Source organism: Oreochromis aureus, linkage group 3 (assembly GCF_013358895.1).
Source record: "Oreochromis aureus strain Israel breed Guangdong linkage group 3, ZZ_aureus, whole genome shotgun sequence".
NCBI lineage: Eukaryota > Metazoa > Chordata > Actinopteri > Cichliformes > Cichlidae > Oreochromis > Oreochromis aureus.
The window spans coordinates 43,600,337-43,623,638 of NC_052944.1; the positions used below are offsets into that span (position 1 = coordinate 43,600,337).

At 39.3% G+C, this 23,302-nt stretch overlaps 1 protein-coding gene across 1 annotated transcript; it reads right to left on the minus strand.

Annotated features, from left to right (window-relative positions):
• Nucleotides 1-14,183: 14,183 nt before the first annotated feature.
• LOC120438172 lies at nucleotides 14,184-23,056 on the minus strand. The gene is made up of 7 exons (XM_039608610.1): nucleotides 22,926-23,056; nucleotides 21,028-21,132; nucleotides 18,605-18,940; nucleotides 17,494-17,553; nucleotides 16,770-17,090; nucleotides 14,992-15,257; nucleotides 14,184-14,476 (listed from the first exon to the last, which is right to left on the minus strand). Exons 3-7 carry the CDS (start codon nucleotides 18,753-18,755, stop codon nucleotides 14,390-14,392), a joined length of 885 nt encoding a protein of 294 aa, XP_039464544.1. The 5' UTR covers nucleotides 18,756-18,940; nucleotides 21,028-21,132; nucleotides 22,926-23,056; the 3' UTR covers nucleotides 14,184-14,389.
• Between the last annotated feature and the right edge of the window lie 246 nt (nucleotides 23,057-23,302).

Below are 23,302 nucleotides of genomic sequence, written 5' to 3' on the forward strand. Positions count from 1 at the left end.
AGTGATATGGGTAGAGATTTCCATCTAGCTAGATCGCTTTCTACTGTCTTTAAAAAATACAACCGGCCATTGTATTTCAAGGGAAGAGCTGTCTAACTACAACTTAGTTAGACAGCTGGTTCCACTAAGTATATATCGACACATAATCTCGGTCGTTGTGTCCTTGGGCAAGACACTTCACCCGTTGCCTACTGGTGGTGGTCAGAGGGGCCGGTGGCGCCGGTGTCCGGCAGCCTCGCCTCTGTCAGTGCGCCCCAGGGTGGCTGTGGCTACAATGTAGCTTGCCATCACCAGTGTGTGAATGTGTGTGTGAATGGGTGAATGACTGGATATGTAAAGCGCTTTGGGGTCCTTAGAGACTATTAAAGCGCTATATAAATACAGGCCATTTACAGGCCATTTACATAATATCACAGTTGTCAACAAAAAAATAAAATATTGGACTGTCAAGCTTCTGAAGAATTTATTTCTGTTTCTACTTGGCCCCCTCACAATTACTATAATTGATTCTTTTTTTGAGCTGTATAGAACCAGGATACAGTACTTACCTCTGAACCACTGTGCCACTTAACACTGGGTCCATAGATGGTCATGATCTGGCACCTTTTCAACCCATTTGTCAGAATGAATCACCTCTTCCAACTTCACCTCTTTAGTATATTTAAAGCTTCCACTGGGCGGAAAAAGATCAAACACATAGCTCCTGCTGATCAAACTGATCCTCTGAGTCACATCAAACCTGCTGTAGAGCAGAGAACAAGAAAACAGACATTATGCAAAGGTAGCCACTAGGGATGGACACCGGTTCTGACATAAACGGTAGTAACCAGACCGAAAAGCAGCGCACATGTCAGTGCTTTATTTTGGTGCTTTTTACCCCCTGAGATGTCATACACTTTGAATTCTAGCCAATCATTTTACGTTTCCAAGGATAGTAGGCGGGTCCAGGTACGTACGTTCCTTTAGAGCAGAGCTACAGATTAAAAATGCCCAAGGCGAAGCGGTCAAAGTCTGGCTGTACTTCACAGCAAAAGATGCAAACTCAGCAGCCTGCAACAAGTGCTTTAAGCTGATACTGTGATACTGTCAAAGGAGGTAACACCTCGAATCCGATGAAACACCTGGTGACACATAGCGTTTTTTTTAAAAGCCGAGAAATGCGCCGTATTTGATAGCTTGCTGCGACACCTCACACCGTGCACATCTACTGCAGGTGTGGTGCCTGTTATCAGACCCAGAGTTAGCAACATCCCCCCAAAAGAGTAGAGTCCTGGCCCCTAGCCCTGTCAGTGTAGCAGAAATGATGACGGATGATGATGGCAGCAGCAGCCGTTCTTCTCTGCGTGAGTAGCTTCATGTTGTTCGTGTGTAATTAACGTTGAGTACGCTAACCACATTATTACATTAATGCATGTAAGGTGAACTAGCAAACACTGTCGTAGTTACATGCGGCTGTCTTCTTGTTTGATGGCAGATACTCCCTTCACCCTGGCCAAAAAGGCTAAAATGACCAAAGAAAAAGTGGAAAACAGCTAAACATGAGAGGTTTTTGGACAAAGTTTGTGTTTTTTCCATTGATTAAGCACTGCTTCCAGCCAAGAGTGAGACCATATATCCCATACATATAGCTGCAGAAAAGGCTAACATTAATGTGTTTTTGCAAAAAAAAAAAAAACAGCTAAACATGAGAGGTTTATGGACAAAGTTTGCGTCCTGAAACTGGTCCTGTGTGAGAAAGAGATTCAGGAGTCCTCACAGTATTCACTCTGAAGTCATGTTGAGCTGCATTTAACAAATCTACTGTGTGTTTACTACAAGAAAACACTTTTTTGCTTCATTAAATGCAGAGGCACAAACACAGAAAACCAGAAGTAGTCGGCCCGTGTCTTTAGTTTTTAATTTATTTTCTGGTTTGTCTGGGAAGATATTTGCACTCCAAATATGAGTGAAGAGAGGTGAATGAAGTCTGTCTTAATAACTTTGCTTGGAATTTTTTTCAAGTGTTCATGTTGTTTGAAAATACTAAATTATCTCCATTTGTCACTACAGGCCTGTCAGTCCTTAGTATACAGGCAGTGCTGGTAAATTTGATGAGCTGGTTATTTAAATAGTTCAGAAAGAGATGCAGCCCTGTGGATTTGGGAGGAACTGTGACTTTAGTGAAGTCAAAAGTCCAACGACACAATAATATTCCCCCAAATAATTATTCATAAGAACACATAATGATATGTTTTGGTAGTTCCTGGTGTTTATAGAAGTCACTTTTTTCATGGTGAACATCAGTTTACCTAATAATAAATCCATGATCACTGGTGAAGACAATGACTCCTGATTTGTAGAAAGAAATGTGAGAAATAACTGACAATGATTCAGACTGTCAGATATCCTGACACCTGATCACACCTGTTTGCTTTAATATCACTGATCAAGTTCAATAACCAGGACATCAGATAAGGTTCCTGAGCTCACTAAGCAGTCCATCACTGAGTGTGATTAATGGTGATTTGTTGAAATAAGTCAGAATGAATCAAACGGTTCGCCTCAGCTAAGAATTTGAGGTTCAAAGTTGAGTTAAACCCAAATTCTGCTCTTTAAACAGCTTCTAGATCAAAACCTTTAATAGCTTGAATCGATCCAAATGTACCCTCTGAAACTGAATAAATGATGGAGACTCTGGTACAAACGAAACTGCAGCTTATCAAGACTCTTATGGGATCTTTGCAAATGTCCTTTTTCAAGTCATAGTCAATAAAAGCAACCTGATTAAAACATGGAATCTATTTTGTTTCTCAGGTGATCAGAAACAGTTGCGCTGCTGTGGCTACAAACATTTGACTTTTAGTTTGTGCAGAAAACAAAAACATGAGAATAACAAAAGAGAAGTAGAAGATATGTTGGGATGTTGGGGTCACAGGTCTGGCCAAAGTCTTCTGTCAGAAAAATGTCAGCAGTCCAGGAGCTGTATAATTATAATAATAATAATAATAATAATAATAATTACAGTCACAGGAAAACAACCACAATAACATTGTCTACTTGACACAAGCATATCTCAAAATGTCAACAAGGGGTCACTGTCGACCAAAAATTTGCTTCATAGCGCATCTTTCAAGTTTGCTAGTAAAAACAATAGAAAAGTCTTTTAACTTAAGTCCTAATATAGCTGGATGTAATTAGTGCTAAATAATCTTACCAACATAGCATCAAAGTACTGAGACATATGATCATCTCAGTCCTATGAAACTGTTGCTTTGGGAAAATCCATTAGGAATGGCCACTGATGCAGAATGTGTCACAGGCTGGGTCTCTGCATTTTGTGTTTTATTTTGTAATTTTTGAAGTTTTCATGTTAGTTTGGTTATAAGTTTGTGTGTTGTTCTTATTTAGGGTTAGTGGAGGTTTAGGTTAGTGATTATTTATCATCTGTCTCGCTGGTTTCTGTGTTTGGTTCCTTGTCTAGTCTGTCATGTGTGTTAGGCCTGTTAAGCTTGTGTTGTCATGTCTAAGTCTGCATGTTTCCTGTTTTATTTTGAAAAGGGTCTTGTGTTCTGTGTTTGGTTGTGTCCAAATTCATGGGCTGCATCCTCCTGAGGCCGCATTTGTAGGCCAATTACGTCACAGCGACGCGCCGAAGGCTGTCCAAATTCGTAGACTCCTCCGAATACAGCCGACAAACGCGTCCTCCTTTTCCCCGATTTTCAAGGATGGGTCGGGTGTGTCCTTCGTAGCCTACCATATCCCAGAATTCATAGTGCGGCCCAGCCGAACTTCAGTTTCCGGCAATGGCGGCCGCTACTAAGTTTTTAAATTACTGTTATTAATCCTTCTGGGTCACAAAATAAACTTTTAACATGTTTTCAGGCGTGATTGTAGCTGTGTAAACTTCAAATATCTGCTCGATTTATCAAGATATCGCATATTTGCAAAAGTGCTTCGACGTTTTCGGAGACGTCTGTTACCCACCAGCTCGATAACTAGCCAGGAGCTCGAGGGTCACTAGAGCCGCCAAGAACGGCAAAACTCCCGGCACATCATTTTCAGATCACCGCGATCTTTTGCTACTCAGGTTAAACGTAATATATAAGTCACTCAGACAACCTAAAAATTTTATTGTTTGGCTTTTTTCAGTGATTTATTTGTTCCTGAGTAAATCGGTTTGGCTGAGATTAAAGTTATTAGATTAGATTAAATAAAATAAAACTTTATTAATCCCCCGGGTGGGTTCCTCCTTGGTTTTTACACAGCTGACTAAACGTCAAACAGAAAACTGATTAAAAGGAAGTATGAGACGGTCGAGAATTTACGCCAGTGTCCTGTTATATTTTAGATAGCAAGGAGCAGACGGCCGAGTTTATTAAACTCCACCGAGACAGTGGTTAGACCGTCCAATTCCACAGCCGTTTACTTCCGGTCTACCCGACCTCCTGAGGACCCGGCCTTCGTGGTCTACGTGGGCCAGGTCCTCAGGAGGATGCAGCCCACGAATTTGGACATGACCGATTCACGTGGTTAGTTTTACTCTTTCCTGTGCATCATTATGTTTATCCTAGTCAGCTGTTTCCTCATGTGTCTCCATTTCCCCTGATTGCCTCATGTGTGTATTTAAGTCCTCTGTTTTCTGAATGTCATTGTCAGGTCGTCTGTTATCCCCACCATTGTCTTAGTCATTGCCATAGTCTTAGTTATAGAGCTTCATAGTGTTTGTTTCTTAGTGTTTTTTTAGTTTGCGTAGGGTTCCATGCTTAACTCCTGCCATCATCCAAATAAAGGATCGCTTTTGTTTAAACCTGCAACTCTTCGTCCACATCTGCTTTTGGGTCCTGTTTCAAAAAACACGCGGGCGCACCCCGTCGTGACAGAATGATTCTTTCCCCTAGACATCCCGAGGCCAAGTCAGAGCAGGGAAATTTGAACAAAGTGAAAGTGGGAACACTGGGCTTTGATGTGTTCGTTACCTGATCCGTCACAACATTTAAACCTGAAACCACAGAGTGGTGTTTCCATCAGCTGCAGGACAGAGTCATGGTTACCAACAACGCAGCGACTGCGTTGTTGGTAACCAGTTATCAGTTTAAACGAGAGGAAACTACAGGAATATGAATTTTATATTTTCCTGTGTCATTGTGTCTACCACTGCTCTTTATTTGTGCACAACTTATTTGAAACTTCTGTCTGTTTAAAGCATTTAAAAGCAGCGAGGCTGTCAGTCAGACTTGCACTTTAGAAACTACTCAAATTGAACTGCCACAAGACTTCAGCAAGGACTTTCACTTTTCTGCCTTCTATGTTCTTGTTGAACTTTTACCACCATCCAGCTACACTGAAAAAGAACTCCTAACTTGCCACACTGTAATTTCTACCTGTTGTTTACAGGGCTGTATTGTGAGCTTTTCATCATAACCCAAGCAAGTTTACATTACTGAAGCCAAGTTAATGTTAAAAATGTTGGAATCACAACACTTTCCAGTTTTAATAATTTCAGTTTCACATTAAATTCTGTATCTTAATTGTCCTCCTGCACTTAAAATGCACTTGCATATATGTAAAGATATTTTTGTTAAGGAAAAAGGCATTGATCTAGAAGCATTTGAACAGCTCAAAGTTTGCTTCAGCATGTTTTACACCAAGTGTTATTAAAGTTAGGTTAACTAAACAAACTGGATTTATTTAATTTACAAGCTTATATAGAGTAAGTTGCAATTCTGTTAAAGTGATTTAATCCTATAGTTTCAGTAGAGCTTGTTTTGGTTGTTCAAATTAAAAGTATCATACATTTTATATTTCACTAACCCAGTTGTGTGGAACCAGTTGACATAAGTGGGTGGAGTAAATACAACATGTTATTTCTTAGAGTGAGTAGAGCTTGTTTTGGTTGAGTAGATTTTATTTAATAATCGGATATGTTGAGGATTGAAGAAAGAGGAAAAGTACACAGGAGCATTTTACAGTTTTTTCTGATTGCTTAAGCACATTTTTTGTAACTATTAGCTATTTTTGCAAAACTCTACACACAAATAAGAAAACCTGTCACCCAATTATCAAAACATTGTAGTTCTCTTGCAAAAGCGAACACAGCTAGATTAACTCTTCACACCTTCGTAAAAATGGTGTTTTCGTATCAAACAGTACACACAAGCCATCATCTACTAAGCACACAATGCGCCACCTGCACACTGATGGTGTGAATACAAAACACATCTGGCTTTTGCTTTCTTTGTGTACAGATGTCAATTTGAGGTCACACTTTTGTCATAGTGTCATGTAAACATACAAGGATCCAAACTTCAAGTATTGGTGTTTATTCACACTCATCAAAACCAAGACAAAGTCAGAACACAAAATAGGAATTTCACAAAAAAAAGGGGAAAAAAAGACAATCAGCCTACATCATGTCGTCTTTCTGGGTCCGGCCACAAAATTTTGTCCACATCGCATGCGATATCCTCCAGTCCAAGGCACCGGGGAAAATATCTCCTTGAATGCCGTATCCAGGCCTGACATGATGCCTGGTCAATGTCTCCACATGCCTCCTCCATTGCCTGTAAAAGGGCTACCTGTTGATGAGGATGACGGTCGTACACTTTCCAGCGCCAGGCAGAGAAGAACTCCTCAATGGGATTTAAGAAGGAGAGTATGGAGGGAGGTTGAGTGCCATGAAGGATGGGTGGTCTGTAAACCAGTTGCAGACCAAAGCAGCCCTATGGAAACTAACATTGTCCCATATGATGACATATCGGGTCTGCTCTGGTCTCTGAACAGTGAGCATGTCATGCATGGTGTCCAAGAATGCAATAATGTGTGCAGTGTTGTATGGGCCTACGGTTGCATGATGGTGAACAACACCATTTTGGCTTATAGCTGCACACATGGTTATGTTACCACCACGTTGTCCTGGGACATTGATGATGGCACGGTGTCCAATAATGTTCCTGCCACGTCTCCTGGTTTTACTGAGGTTGAAACCGGCCTCATCCACAAAAAGTAGCTCATGTCCCATTGCATCTGCTTCTAGTTCCATCACTCTCTGGACAAGACAAAACAAATGCAACACAACAGGCCCATGCACAGCACTACAGTATGCACTTCCAAATTCAGAACCAATGACACTAGCTTACCTGCACATGGTCATATCGCAGTTGCTTTACACGTTCTGTGTTTCTCTCGAAAGGAACTGTAAATTTGCTTCATTCTTATTCTGTGGCACGCAAGTACATGACTTAGTGCAGAAATGCTTGCACTGTGTATATTTTGAAAGATGGTGTCATTATCAATTATGCGCTGCTGTATTTCGCGCAGTCTTATTGCATTATTGGCAATCACCATGTTCACTATATGGGTCTCTTGCTCTGGAGTGAACATTCTGCCTCTGCCCCCAACAGCTGGACGTCTAGCAATTCTGTAAAGTAACAATTTCAGTATTTTTGCATGTATGGTACTGTTGTGTTTCTCATTAGAGTATGGCAGTGCTACAAAGTACTTAATGATTCTCATTTCGAAATGTCCTAATGATGCCTGCCACAGTGTAGCGGCTCAGTTTAGGCTGAACCCGTTGGCCAGCTTCCCTCAGGGTCATCCCATGGTTGATGACATGGTCCACTATTGTAGCTCTGATGTCATCAGTTATTCTGTTTCTTACTCTTCTTACCTTCCTCCTTCCCCTCCTCGTCCTCTTCTTGCTCCTCCACGTCCTCATCCTCCAACTTCTTCACCTCCACGTCCTCTCCCTCGGCCTCCTCTGATTCTCACTCTTCTCACTCTTGCTGCTCCTTCCATTGTACTCCACATAGACAGCTTACCTGTGGCCTGTTTATAGTGCTTAGGCTGATTGCAAAGTGGACTAATTATCTAAGACAGTTTTCACATGTGAAAGTGTGCCAGACAGTTGGCAAAATAGTGTTAATGATAGCCATACATGTGTATAATTTTGCTAGGAGTGTGTTGGAAATTTGGTAATTGAGTGTAAGCAGTGAGTTGTGTCTACAGTTTTGCAAAGTGTGTGTTACAAAATGGCAAACTGAGTGCAAAGCAGTGTTTGTGCTTTTAGTTTTGCAAACTCAATGAGTGGTTTTGCTATAAGTATTAATAGTTTTAGAAATTGTGCTATAAGAATCACAGTTAGGGTTTAAGCATTCAGAAAAAACTGTAATCTGTTTGATTTGGTCCAGTGAGCTCACAGCGCCTCCAGCAGGTGGACTCCAGTACTGTTTGTTTTTAAAGCTGTAAACAGTTTTCTTCTCTGCTGTCAGTGTCTGTTTGGAGCCAAGTTACAAAAGAGGTCTTTTATTTGAGTCAGTTTAAATGGCTTAAATTTGAAATATCTGTTTGTCTCCTCACTAATGGGACCTAAAATACAACTCAGCTGAAAATAAATCACAAAAGAGCACCACCTGGTAGCCAGAGGTGGAAGCACAAATGAAAGCAAAGCAAACATACACAGCTCCTTCAAGTTTGGTGAAGTGTGCAGCTCTCTGAACACATGAGGCAGAGTTCATGTCACAGCCAATGCTGCAACAAAGTGAGCCACAAAAGACAAGAGCTGTTTCTCAACATCAAGCACTCCAAGTTTGTTCTTCCTTAGTTGCTAATTCAAACTTGGCAAATTAACTTAAGCGCCCAGACTTCTGAGCATGGGAGGACACACACACACACACACTTTCACTGTGATTAATATATAAAACGGAAATTATTAGAGGCCACATAAATAAAAATATATATTACTGATTTTTTAAGTGGAAATGTGGAGTTAACAGTTGTTTATAGACAAAACTCTTATGGCTTATATAAAGTCTACTAAATGACTTGTGTAGATGAGTTAGTGAAATTCTACGTCAGAATTGGTATTTATTAAAATTATTTCTCTTTTAGCACATAAACAGTGTGGTGAGAGTTATAAGGCCACTGTGGTGGTGCAGAAAGCTGCATCTGGTCAGAAGGGGACAAACACACAAACTTGTTGGCTGGATTTGTATAAAATGAAGTGTTTGGCAATGGACAGAAGCAAGGATATTGATGTTTACACCCTTCATCTTCACCATTACTATCCAATAATCATCATCATCATCATCGTTTATTTATATAGCACTTTAAAAACACATAAGGCTGACCAAAGTGCTGAACAATAGAAACATAATAGATGCCATAAGATTAATAAATACGATAAAATAATAAACATAGCGAAAACAATAAAATATAAGTCAGTCAACCACTGAGTCAAAAGCCAGTGAATAAAAATGCGTTTTCAATCTGGATTTAAAAACCACCACTGATGTCGATTGCCTAATGTGAAGAGGAAGATTATTACAAAGCTTAGGAGCCACAATAGAGAACGCTCGGTCTCCTCTCAGTTTCAGCCGTGATTTGGGGACTGAGAGCAACAGCTGCTCAGCTGACCGGAGCGAACGAGTGGGGACATAGGGCTTCAGCAAATCAGACATATATGCAGGTGCCAGACCATTTAAAGATTTAAAAACCAATAAAAGAACTTTAAAATGAATCCTAAATTTAATTGGAAGCCAGTGCAGGGAGGCCAGGACCGGTGTAATGTGCTCAAATTTCCTTTTACCAGATAAAAACCGTGCTGCAGCATTCTGTACTAGTTGCAGGCGTGTCAGAGTGCCCAGTCTAACCCCTATTAAAAGGGAGTTACAATAATCCAAGCGTGAGGTTATAAAAGCGTGGATGACAGTCTCCAAGTCACACCTTGAAAGAAAAGGTTTAACCTTCGACAGACGCCTGAGGTGATAGAATGACGATTTCACCACCCCATTCACGTGGCCATCAAAGGTAAATGCAGGTAATTGAGCTCTTCAGGTGAGGGGTCAGAGCAGCAAGGTCAACATCAGGGATATCAGAGGAACGATTCGGGCCAAACACAATTGCTTCTGTTTTACGGAAGAGCTGTCTCTGTGCTATGAAACGGCCTAAAGCCGGACTGAAAAACTTCAAACATTTGAAAGTTGTTTAGATAATCCATCAGCTGAGTGTGAACAACCTTTTCCAAGATCTTACTCAGAAAAGGAAGTTTAGAGATGGGTCTAAAATTTGACATTACTGAAATATCTGAGCCTGGCTTCTTAAGTAAGGGATGAATAACTGCATGCTTAAACTCACTTGGTACCAGAGATGGGCAGTAACGCGTTACAAGTAACGCGTTACTGTAATCTGATTACTTTTTTCAAGTAACGAGTAATGTAAGGGATTACTATTGCAAAAACGGTAATTAGATTACTGTTACTTTCACATAGGAACGCTGCGTTACTGCGTTACTAAAACCGTGATTTTTTGCGAGAATGTCTCATGACAGTGACGTAAGCGAGTGCGACGTTCGTGACAACAGCTGTGTGCAGATCAACAATGGATAATATATCGAGTGCGGGAGAGAGTTTGAGCATGCAGCGTTTAAAGCGTGGAAGTACTGACCTTATTTTGAGTTTGATTCCATAAAAGTGACAAAACATTAGTGTCCGTTGTGCGTGGGAAGAAAACTTCTTTTTACAGCGAAAAAAACCCCTAAACTTCCAAGCAAGCAGCGAGTGCGCTACGACGTAATGTGAAACTCACAGAGAAACTTGCGGATTCTTCCACTGAGCGCTGCGGCACACCTGCACCAGGGTAAACCTCTGCCTACCCCAGTCCTGCTTTACAGGTGAAAATAGAGCAACAGGACCGCTAGTCTTTGATTTTATTTATTTTCTGCTGTGTTTTACTTGCATCTATTTGAAAGAGTGAATGTAAACACAAAAAAATATTTTATTTTATGTGCTGGAATGTGCAGAAAATAGGTTTAAATGTTAAACAAATTTCTTCCAGTCAGAGAATGTTGCATATAATTAAGTTTTTGCTTGATGCATAAAGTTAAAAGATTTAAAGTTTAAAGTTTTAAAAAGAGACTTTTCCATTTGATTACATTTTGTATGATGAATTATGCAGAAAAAGTAGAATTGGGCTGAAAGATCTATCGCTTTATCACCTATTCAGGTTGTAAATCGTGTTTTTAAAAAGTAACTAAGTAACTAAGTAACTAAGTGATTAATTACTTTTGAAAATAAGTAATCAGTAAAGTAACGGGATTACTTTTGGGGGAAAGTAATCAGTAATTAGTAACTGATTACTTTTTTCAAGTAACTTGACCAACACTGCTTGGTACTTTACCTGACAAGAGGCTGGTATTGATTATGTTCAGAATATGTGGTCCAACAGTAGGAAACACCTCTTTCAGAAAACGGGGATGAACGACATCATTCGGAGAACCACATGGCTTAGCAGTTAACACAAGCTTCTCTAGTTCAGGTAGAACAATGGGTTGGAAAGCAATAAACAAATTTAAACAGGGAACATGCACAGCCGGGTCAACAGAAGATACAGTGGAGGGTCTCAAACTAGAAACCTTATCCACAAAGAAATTAAGAAACCTATTACACATAACCTCAGAAGATTGCAGAAGAACATGATCCTCTGCATTCAGTACAGAATTAATGGTATTATACAGAACACAAGGGTTATGTGAATTAACAGCAATAAGTTGTGAAAAATAGGAGGTTTTGGCGGTCTTTACTGCCCTCTGGTAATCTTTCCAGCTCGTCTTAAGAGCTTCCAGAGAGACGCACAGCCTGTCCTTTTTCCATCGTCTTTCACATCTCCTACATTCTCTTCTAATGGCTCGAGTAAAATCAGTTAGCCAAGGGCTGGCCTTGGGTTTACACTGCCTGAGTCTTAGAGGTGCAACAACATCAAGGGCAGATTTACAGAGTCCAGATGAGATAGTAATCCATCTACGGAGGACGACTCAGAGGGACTGGACACAAGTTGTTCAAATAGTGTTGAAAAATCTTCAGCAGTATCTGAGCCGAAGGCACGATAGCATCGCGTAGGTGCAGCCCGTTTAACAACAGGACTAAGAGGAACAACGTCAAATAAAATGGGCATATGATCAGAGAATACAGCATCCTCCACATGTAAGTTACAGACAGATAACCCATACGATAACACCAAATCCAATGTGTGACCACGTTCTTGAGTGGCACATTTAACAGATTGAACAAGATTAAAAGAGTTTACCAGGTCCATGAATTCCTTAGCCAGGGGCTTCCCTGGGCAACATACGTGTATATTAAAATCACCGAGTAGCAGGACCTGGTCATACCGGGATGCACAGTCAGTGAGAAACTCCGAAAACTCAGATAAAAACTCCTTGTTATATTTAGGAGGCCGATAAACTATTGCACACAGCAATGAAGGCGAGTGGCCCAGTTCACACAGGCAAAGTTCAAAGCTGGTGTGGTGTGTCCATGAGGATAGTTGCTTAAACTCAAAGTGTGATTTAAAAACAACAGCTAACCCCCCGCCACGAACAGAAGCTCTTGGAGCGCTAAAATAAGTACAGCCGGCGGGCAGCAGTTCAGAAAAAACGCTTAACTCACCAGGTGAACTCCAGGTTTCAGTCAAACAGAGGAAATCCAATGCATGGGAAGAAAAGAAATCCTTCAGGATGAAGGTCTTATTCGCCACCGATCTGGCAATTATTAAACCCAACCTGAGGGGAGCTGGTTCGGAGACCTCCGGGGTAGTGACAACCAGATCCACCGATCGAAGGTTTGATCGGTCCATTCCCCTCCAACGCAGATGCCGAAGAGGGAATGATTTGACAGGGCTGCTCCCGATAGAGCCGACAACGGGAACCAACTACAAATCCACAGGATCCAGGGCACGCGATAGTACCAGGAGTCGTGGAAAAGATTGACGAATGGAGCGTAGATCGTGAGGAAGGTAAGAAATCCGGATTCTCAGCTTAACAAGGCGACCTCCACGGGTACCCCGTCTCCTGCGTCGCTTCCGCATATCTGGTGGCAGTGGTAGGGGATGCCAGCCCAATGGTACTCCAGGTAGGGAGGCAGAAAACCCTGGCTATCTTTACCAAACCAAACTGAAACTTTGGTGGATGAGCCGATTTCCAATAAAGTCTGGCGATCATATGACAGTATTGAACTGAGATGTTGCACAACATTAGCTAAAAACAATAAAATCAAACAGATAAAAAAGAGCGGTTGACGGCATGCCAAACACACAGGCGCCATCTTGTTGCAATATTCTCCCTTTAAAATCTTCCAGGCATTGTGAAGCTTTTGGCAGAAAGGAAATCTGCCAGGTAAAAGGTAAGATGCCTTGTTTGTTTGAGGATTTCTCCAAAACATGTATTGATCGAAGATATTGATGGTCTGATATAATAAGTGGTTTTGTTTGAAGTTGTGCAGGACTTGTCTGTGTCACTGTTTCACAGAATATGATCAAGACATGACAATAGCCAAATTATCCAGCAGGTGCCACTGTGGAGATGGTTTCAGACTGTTTGGAATCCTCAAGACAAGCACAAATACTTCAAATGTTTCACGAAGTCTCGCTTTGCTCATCACTAGAATGGTGACAACTTCACAGGAGGTCCGTATCTCAGCATTGTCATAGTGAAAGGTGAACTTCATAAACCGAGAAACTGACATTCATGTTTGCCACAGAAAATCCACATTTGCTCCTAAGGGTTTAAATCCACAAAGGGCCAAAATAAGACAAAAATAAGATAGGAAACAGACACTCAGACAGAGACTAAGATGCATAAACTTGACAGGGACAAAAATGAAAACAAACATGAAGATGAAACTGGCTAAACATATGAGACACAGGGTTCATAAGAACAACAGGCAAGGGTTTACTCAAAGTCCCCAGATACATTCATTAGACACTACTATGTATAACATTTTGTCAGGTTGAAGCAACCTTTTTCTATTTTCCATCAATTTCAGTGTGAAGTGTTTCACACGTAAAACCCAACATGGGAAATTCTGTAATTCTCCAGTTGAGGTGCTTGATCAGATTACTGGAATGCAAAACAAACAGCAAACAATACAAACAAACAACAAATCTCCAGAAGCAAAGTTAGAAAAATATCTGCTAGCAGATATTTATCACAGATGGCTGGTCTTTGACTCTGACCACACTGGAAGATGTTTCCCCTTATTCAACAAAGCATTTAGACATCCCTTAATCAGGCTCCTGCTGCAACTATCGATTGTATTTCTCCTGTTTGTTTTATTGTTTCTTGTTTTCCTGAACAGCACAGACTCATTATTGTAGAACACTCTGTATTTGTCTAATTTATTTAAGGAACCATCACACCATTTTGCATCGTCAACACCTGTTTAATTTTGTTGTACCTTGTAATAAGCGCCGGTGATTTCAAATACATGGCATAAGTAAGCACATAAATGTATAAATCATACAGTAGACAACAATGAATGAAATAAAACCAAATGTTTACAACATCTTTCAGTTACAGTTGGAAAATAGCAATGGATTTGTGAAATCTCAAAATTCATTTTTACTTGTTAGATTTTGGTCTTTAATAATGCAGAGTGGGTTTGGTCCTGCTGCTTTTGGACTCTTTGTGTTTGGAGGTTGGATCCCAGTTCTCATGTGTTACAGAGAACTGAAAATGAAAAACAAAAAAGACAATAACCTCATGCAACATCACAGTTTAATGCAAATTGAACTTTAAAAAAAATAAGCACAAAGTTTATTCCAGAGAAACAAACAAACCAAAAAAAAAAATGTAACATAAATATCATAAGAAGTTCAACAGATTTGCTTCAGAGCAGCTTACATGTGCTGCAGTGTCAGGAAACAGGACTAAAGGTGCTTTCACGCTTTTAGATATGACATCCTGAAATTATGATGCTGTGGAATAACAGACTAAAAAATATGTTGTATGCTGTTATATCTACATAATTATAGAAAATATTTCTGTCTGGTTAAAATTGTTCACTTTGTCTTCACCTCCCACTGCTGGTGAAGACTACAAGGATATTATTGAAGAAACCGTATAACAGGTAAAATCACCTCTTTTCAATAAAATTTAACTAAGAAAGTCACACTGACAGCATGAACCAACAACACTCACTGAAACCTGCAACAACAGACAGAAAACAAGTGACACAAACTCACCTCCATGTTTGTGTCATTCTCTCTGGTGTTCAGTCCAAAGTTCCTCCTTGTCTTACTAATGTAGAAGAGCATGAGGAAAACAGCCATCAGCAAAACACCATCCAAGGACGCACGCACAACCAGAAGCCAGGAGGAGTCAGGACAATGTGTAGAGACTCCTGCAGTGACACTTTCACTCTGTGTTGTTGCTGTCTGTAGAGTGGAAGCAGGTGGGTTGGAAGCCATTTGTGTTGTTGTTTGTGGTTTGGAAGTAGGTGGGTTTGAATCTGTGAACAACAAACACAAAAAATATAAATACTAAGGCTACGTCCACATGTACACGGGTATTTTTGAAAACGGAGATATGCATTTGCACCTTTCGTCCACATGTAAGCGGTGTTTTCGGTCACTGAAAACTGAGATTTTTAAAACGCCTGCCAGGGTGGATATTTTCGAAAACTCTGTTTTTGCGTTTACGTGTGGACGAGGAAAACGGAGAAAATACAGCGTCAAAGGTGTGCGCATTTTCTGACGTCACACTGTGCGCCACGTTATTGTTAAGGTGAAATGGATTTCTACAATGGAGACAAAATACTGTTACTTTTAATTGTACTCTCTGCAGTGTTTAAATGCTTACATATCCACACACAGTTACTGTCCCTCCACACATAGGACTCAGTTCTGCTTCTATAAGCCATCTTTCTTTACTCTTTCCCACCCAGGCTTCTAGACTTCTGACTGGCAAACATTTCTACACGTTTAGGAATATATCGCCACCTTTTGCTTTGGCATGTTCCTAGCAGCGTTTTCCTTCGTTTTTGCGTTTACGTGTGGACAGGAATTTTTTGAAAAACAAAAATGGACAATCTCCGTTTTCAAAAATACCCGTGTACATGTGGAAGTAGCCTAAATCAATAGCGATACAGACAAATGCAGTAAAACTAATCATATTATCACACAGGTAAATACAAACATTTATGAAGCACTAAATGCAGCATTAACATGAAGCTTATGTGTAAGTTCAATAGGGAAGATCTGTAATCACTCAGCTGCCTGCTTTCCTGTTCTTTACATCATTATTACTTTTTCAGATAAACCACAAAGTCACGTTCAGTCTCATCAGATCAGCTGATGGATAAGCTAATACTCTTTTACACATTAGACTGGGGAATCTCATATCCTGCACACTACATATGTTTTCACCTGCATGAGTAGAAACACTCAGCTTTAATGAAAGATGATGATGATACAGATGTTTTCCCCTCAATTTTAGCTCCACCATCACAAGTTTTTAAAAAAAATAAATAAATAATCAAAGTGGAGCACACACTTCTTAAACACACTTAAAAAAACTTTTAATAATATAAAAAAATGATGTTTCGTATATAATATGTGCACTGATTAAAAATTATCAGTGCACATTATGACTGTGAAACTTACTATATTTAAATATCTGTATATTTTTAAAGCATCATAAGAAATATGGTTTATATTTGTGAATAAACAGGAATAAATTTATCACCACAACAGGAAATTAATACTCTGAGATCAGACATCCAGACTTCAACAATTTGTCCTGTATTTGATGTTAGAAATGTATAATGATGTCTCAACCAATCAGCTGATCTCTGGCAGTAACAACAATCTCACCTCAAAGTCACCAAAAGGTTCATGTTTTTATTTGCTGTTGTTCTAATTTTGGTTATCTTACATTTTGAGTTGTAATTTTCTTTTATTAGTAGTATTTTAAGGCACATGGAATATGAAAAAAGTTTTTACTATTTTGAAAAGAAACTTACCATCAATGAAAAGAAAATATTCATTCGCATATGAATCTGGAGACAGAGGGTTTCCATAACCACAGATGTACTTTCCTGTGTCTGACTTGGACGACTGTGTGATGGTTGCATACAGTCCGTACACAGATCCTGGTCTGTGTTCAGTGCTGTATCTGCCACTCTCAGATTTGTTATTAGTTGTGTCAATGAGGATCTCCCCTTCATTCTTACACTGATTCTTACAAAAAAACTTCCTGTGTCCAGTCACAGTATTGGAACATCCCAATGTGATCTTTTCTCCCTCAGTTTGTGTGCGATAAAAACCAACGTTTCTATCCAGATCTGTGAAATAGAAGAACATTAATTAGTCTGAACTGAACCAGTTTGTGGGGGAGGTGTGGTCCCTGGCTCAGCTGCAGGGGAGGAGTGGGGCAGTGAGCTCAAGGGAGCAGTGCCAAGGAAGCTGGAGGGACAGGTGGTGGTCATTTAACCATTGAGGTTTCTCCCTATATATATATATTGAAGGTGGAGACCTGAGAGAGAGAGTTTGTGTGCTTATGACTTACTGAAAAGTTGGTGAACTATGTGCCGAAACGTAAATAAACAATAAACACCCCACAAGCATAAAACATACAACATACTAGTGTGTTGGGTCATTTTTTACACTGTTATATTATGATTATATTTCATGGATCAAATAAGCACAGTTATCATTTCATAATAAATCAGAAAAACACATTCTTACCTGATCCTCTGAAAATAAAAACTTTTTGTTGCTGTCGGGGGAAAATTCCCAAATAGAAGGCTGCCAAAGTAAAACAGAGACACAATGAGACAGTATAATCAATCACATGTACATGGGTGAACGTCTCGAGAGAGAGTCACACAGTACTCTTCTTTATTGCAGGTTATATAGGCATGTAGGTTACACAGCAGACGGAGGCAGTCTCCGCCTGTTCTCAGAATATAGATTGCTTAACTGACAAATGCATATCTTACTAAACATTCTGTCCGTACTATACTAAACGTCTGCTTAAGTGGCACTTTCCGTTCCTCTTTACACAGGAACTTGTCTTCACAGGCATTTGATAAGCATAGGCAAGGCTTCATGTTTATCAGGGTGAATCGTCATTCAGAGTTTACACAATCACAAGCAAAGCATATTTGAATAATAAACAAAATCTTTTCACAGTTGCATATTTAATGAAGTCATGCAAAACGTAACATTCATACTATAAAATTGAAGAGCAGAGTTATAGACCCTTGAAGTTCACCGGTGTGACTGCAAATGTTTGTTGGGTTTTTTTGTTTCATTTGTCTTATTTATTTAGGCATTTCTCAGGACTCACAGCTAGAAGATGAGCCTGATATCCACACCAGGCTGGGTCACTAACTTCTTTTTAGCATGATGAGACTCTTGGAAGATCATCAACTTTTTAGGTCAAACATTTCTTCTGCTACTCTCCATCATAGGAATTAAATTAGTAGATTTTATCTATTTAAATCATGATATAAACCATGATACTGATGCTCAAAATCAGTTATAGAGAAAAGAAAATCTGAACAAAAGCTTTAGACTTTGATAGTTGGAGGTGGTGTAAAACTGAGTTTTAGCAGAGTCTAAATCTGAATCAATAAATCATTGCATATTATTGTAGGCTTTACACTGAGGTGCTAAAACGTTATCTTAGTACAGTTGTCACATGCCATATAACATGGACACTTAAGTGGAATAACAGGTAAAACGTGCTTGTATTTATTAATTAAACAGGTTGATCTAAAAGTGGTTGACATTACTAAATTAGACCTGGGGGTCTCCACATTTTCAATTCCATTCACCTTTAATAAAAACTCACCATTTGAAACTCTGACCTCAAAGTCAAAGTATGAATCTGGAGCAGAAGATCTTCCCAAACCACACCTGTACATTCCTGAGTCAGACTTGATCATTTGTGAGATGCTTAAAAACACAATTCCTCTTCTTGGAGATCCATCTTTATACTTCATGCTGTATCTCCCACTCTGAGCTGTGCTTCATTCTGTTTTAATGAGGATATCTTCTGCTTGCTCACATTTTTCCTTACAGAAGAACTTTGTGCTTCCAGACAAAGATAAGTTGCAGTTAAGCGTGCCATTAAATCCTTCAGCTGCAGACCAAATATTATGTTTTGGCTTGACGAGCCCAGCTGGACCTGTCAGATGAAACATAATAATAATACATTTAAAAGAAGATGGATAATCACAACATTATTTAGTGTATGTAAATATTAGACTTGTTGTCAAGTCTGAACCAAGACCAAGATCAAGACAATACCAAGACCAGAGAGTATTGAGACCAAGACAAAGTTGAGACGAGACCAAGACCGAGGCCGAGACAAAAAGTCTTTAAACTGCAGCCAGATGCTGCTTCGTTTACGGGTGTCAGGTATGGGCTCAAAATGTGGTCATAAATATTTTGTACTTGTAAATCAGGATTTGTGTGTGTAAAAAGAATTTGTGTGTGTGTAAAAAAGATTTGTGTGTGGGCTTAGCCAAAAAAATAAACGTGTGAATCTCTGCAAGTTACAAGTACGAATTTTGACCCTATTTTTCTTCCTTTCATCTGATTGGTCAATGTCATGTCAATCACAAATGTAACAATCCAATCAGAGAACAGATGGGTTTGGCTGTCGGAGAGGAGCTTTTTTGAACTGCAGGTCCTTGAAGGGTAATACAGTTTGAAACTGGAGGATCTCTATATAAATATCCGATAGCAGCTAGGTCCCCTTACTTTCAGCAGCTGTTGAAAGGATAAAGTTGTGGTATGTCAGTGGTTAGAAATACCATTATTACTTTAGGATTAGTTTAACGTTTCATACATCGTTAAAACACTTGACTCCAGATACACGACGCTCAGCTGGAAACACTTCAAGCAAGTTGAGCTGCCCGATATTCACAGAATTTACATAAAATGTTAAATTGTTGTGATTTGTATGTATGTCTTATATCGGAATATGAGACGCGACGCCATGAAGGCTGTCCCAATTCAAAGGCTGCTCGAAATGCAGCCTCAAATGCGTTCTTCATTTCCCTGATTTTTAAAGATGTGGCGGTGTAGACTTCGTGGCCCAACATATCCCAGAATGCATAGCGCGGCGGTGGGTGTGGATAATTTTGCCAGAAAAAAACAGCAGAAGAGGGACGCCCAAAGAGTAAACTTTTAAAAGTAAGTACTGAATATTATGTCACTTATTGATGTGCAAATGTTTAATAACGAAGAACATTAAAACACGTTGGCCACATGTCGGGAAAGTTATGTGACATTAGTGATGTTTGTACTAACTTGGTTTTAAAGCCTTTAAAATATACGCTGTTCAATAGTCGACCTTAATCTTACAGAGAATGTGATGATTTTATCAATATTTAAAGTAAGCACTGAGACAAATTTAGTAATGCCAACATATTAAAAGAACAATATTTGTCTCTTATATATAACATAGTTATATATACAGTGTCAAAGGAACCTGTCTTTGAGTGAAGATTTAAGATGATAGGAAATATAAATAAATGCAGCTTGAATTTTTACTGCAGCTCAGTATTTGAAACAGAGTCAGATAATAACAGATAATAACTAATAATGATTGAAATAATAAATTTAATATTGGCCATATTATATTTACATTACCAAAGTGAGATGACTTTAGTCTCATGAACAACATTAGCTAATTGTTATTTACTAGCTAATCTTAAATGACTGTTCAGTACAGAAATGAAGCCCAACAATCATGTTTTACAGTCCCGTGGTCTCAGCCTCAGATACGTATTAAATCAAAGCTCATGCAGAAACAAATGAACAAAATATGTTCTCCTTCATTTCTGTCAAACAAAGCTGTATGAAACTTTTCCAGCTGTTAGTATCATGGTTGCTAGGCAACCTGGGCAGGGCGACGGAGGCTAGACCGTCCCATTTCACAAGCCTCGTACTTCCGGTCTTAGTGGTTTTTGAGTTTGCGGCACTTGAGGACCGTTAAGGCTGCGAACTTTAAGGCTGCAGACCCTGAATTGGGATACAGCCAATATCGAACGTTACCTTGTGTGTCATGCATACTGTTGACTCCAAATCTCCAGAACACTATGTCGATCTGAGACAGCGAGACCGATACAGCGAGACCAAGACCACGTAAAAGTGGTCTTGAGACATCCAACTCTAGTAAACATATTTATTTCACAAGGTGATTTATAAAGTTGAGTATGTTTTTAGTTAAAATTAAAGAGCATCATTACGATCATCAGTCCTCACCTGACAAGAAGCAGAAGAAGAGAAAATGGAGGATTTCCATTCTGACTTTAATCCTGATGCAGAAAAGTTGTTAAACTTCAGAAGAACAGCGTCTGACTCTTCACTCTGTCAGATCATCAGAAAACTGAAGTTACTGAATGAGTTTCCCTTTTTATCACTTCCTTCAACTTTTTTTAGATGCATCCATCACACAGTGATGTAGATCAGTACTGTGAAGTTTCCCTGATGCCGTAGGTGTGAATGAAAAAAGTTTCAGACCAAATTTGACTTTGAAAACCTGACGACAGCTGGTTCAACCTCTGAGAGGAACACATGAAGCAGATAGATTTTTTTTTCCCTCCATGGTAATAAAACGTTTCTGGCATTTTATTCTCATCTGAATATTGTGTTTGGCTTTAGGAAAAAAGAGGAATATTTATTTATTTATTTATTTATAAATCACCATCATTTCTTGAAGTTGCATTCTGAGATTATTTAACATTAAATACTCAAAATAAATCATAGACTTGATATAAAGCTAAAAATATCTGATGAAATCATCCCATGAAGAAATCTTACAAACTGAATTTATAAGCAACAACAACAACCTCTCAGCAGCTTAACAGATGGATAAAATTAGAGTCGTCACTGCAGGGCCTGGGTCTGATTCTGCCTCAGACCATTTCCTGTGTTATTTCCCCTCACACTCTCGTCACCCTGCTGTCTACTTTCTGCACTCTGCTATCTAAAACACAAAAATAAACAACATCTCAAAGCTGACTGTTTTCTTAGGAATAAAGAGGTATATTAATTAATTTGTTTAGAAATCAAATTATTTTTTTGCTGTCTCATTTTGACATTATTTAATATAAAATACTCACAGTAAATGGCACAATTAGCCAAATGGCACAAAATTGAAAATGGATTTAAAGACTTTTTTTGAACGTGAACCCTTTTGTAATCTCTGAAGAGGAAAACATATATGATAGGTTTGTAGCATAAACCTATTCGCTGGAACGTTCAGGACAATTCTACTACGTAGCAAAAAGCAACACACAAGTCACAAAAGTTATTTGGGTTACTCATGCATGAGGGCGAGAACGAGACCACCGCCGTTCCTTCACTTGACCTCTGTTGTTCTTGTCCGCCCCCTCGTAATACTGATCTTTTATTGAGGTTACATGAATATGCATAGATTCATTAACACATGACGTCTTACATAGGTATACATGTGAACAAAGAGTCTGTGTGTTATGTAGGTGTGTGTGTGTGTGTGTGGGGAGGGGGGGGTCAGAATGTGACCCCATAAATGACTTCCCTAAACCTGCTGGTCTGGAAGTCCAGCAGTTCATCTAAACAAAAGGCACTTAGACTAAAACAGATATAGATGTGTTTATCCTGCAATAAAACAATAACAGAAGGTACGACCTCTCCTGCTCCCAGTATGTGGGTGTGAATGCCAGAACACTCTGGAATGCACACAAAGTCATTGCAGACCACTAAGGATCACATATCCTATCACTACACAATTGATTATACACCTCTAAGCATATATGGTTAAATATTTCCCAATACAAATGACAATAATAAAATCCAACAATATAACCCTGTTTTGTAGCAACAACAGCAGGCTAAACAGAGATACTGTATTCCTCTACCTGATAGCCAACAGTAAACCATTTAAAATATAAAATTAAAAATATTTGATCAAATCATTTCATGCAGGAATCTTACAAATTGAAAGCAACAACAACAACAACAACCTCTCACCAGCTTAGGCAAAGGAAGAAATTACACTGAAGATAAAAATAAATACTTCTGTTGTCTCCTTCCTGGTGGTTTGAGAGTTGTTTTGGACTTCAGTGAAATTTACCAGTTATTAAAGTAAGAACGAGTCGCTAGAACTCAGTTATGCTCACCTTCACCTTCACTGTCTGCCAACTTCAAAGAAGCTTGCATAAAGTCTTTGTCTAGGCCGTCACAGTTGGAGGAGGGAGTGGGTTTGACTCACTGTCATTAACTCACTAACTCACTGTCAGACTGAATTTACAGTGTTGTTATAGTTACCCTGGCTGAGCAGATGACCAATGTACTGAAGGTTATAGTCCTCACTGCAGGGCCTGGGTATGAATCTACCTCAAACCATGTCCTGTGTGTCATTTCCTCTCACACTTCCCACCCTCCCGTCTACTAAACACCACAACATTACTGCCAGCTTGATCATTAAGTACCCATACAACCAGAGCCATTTATTTGTTGTGTTTATTTGTTGTGTGTCACCCCCAGTTTATATCTG

Bases quoted from the DNA above. Each gene is read 5' to 3' on its own strand.
- LOC120438172 (XM_039608610.1), bottom strand. From the start codon at position 18,755: ATGAAGTATAAAGATGGATCTCCAAGAAGAGGAATTGTGTTTTTAAGC. The intron at 17,554-18,604 runs GTGAGTTTTTAT...TTACTTTGGCAG, and splicing joins TGAGGTCAGAGTTTCAAATG to CCTTCTATTTGGGAATTTTC. The intron at 17,091-17,493 runs GTAAGAATGTGT...TCTATTTCACAG, and splicing joins TTTTATTTTCAGAGGATCAG to ATCTGGATAGAAACGTTGGT.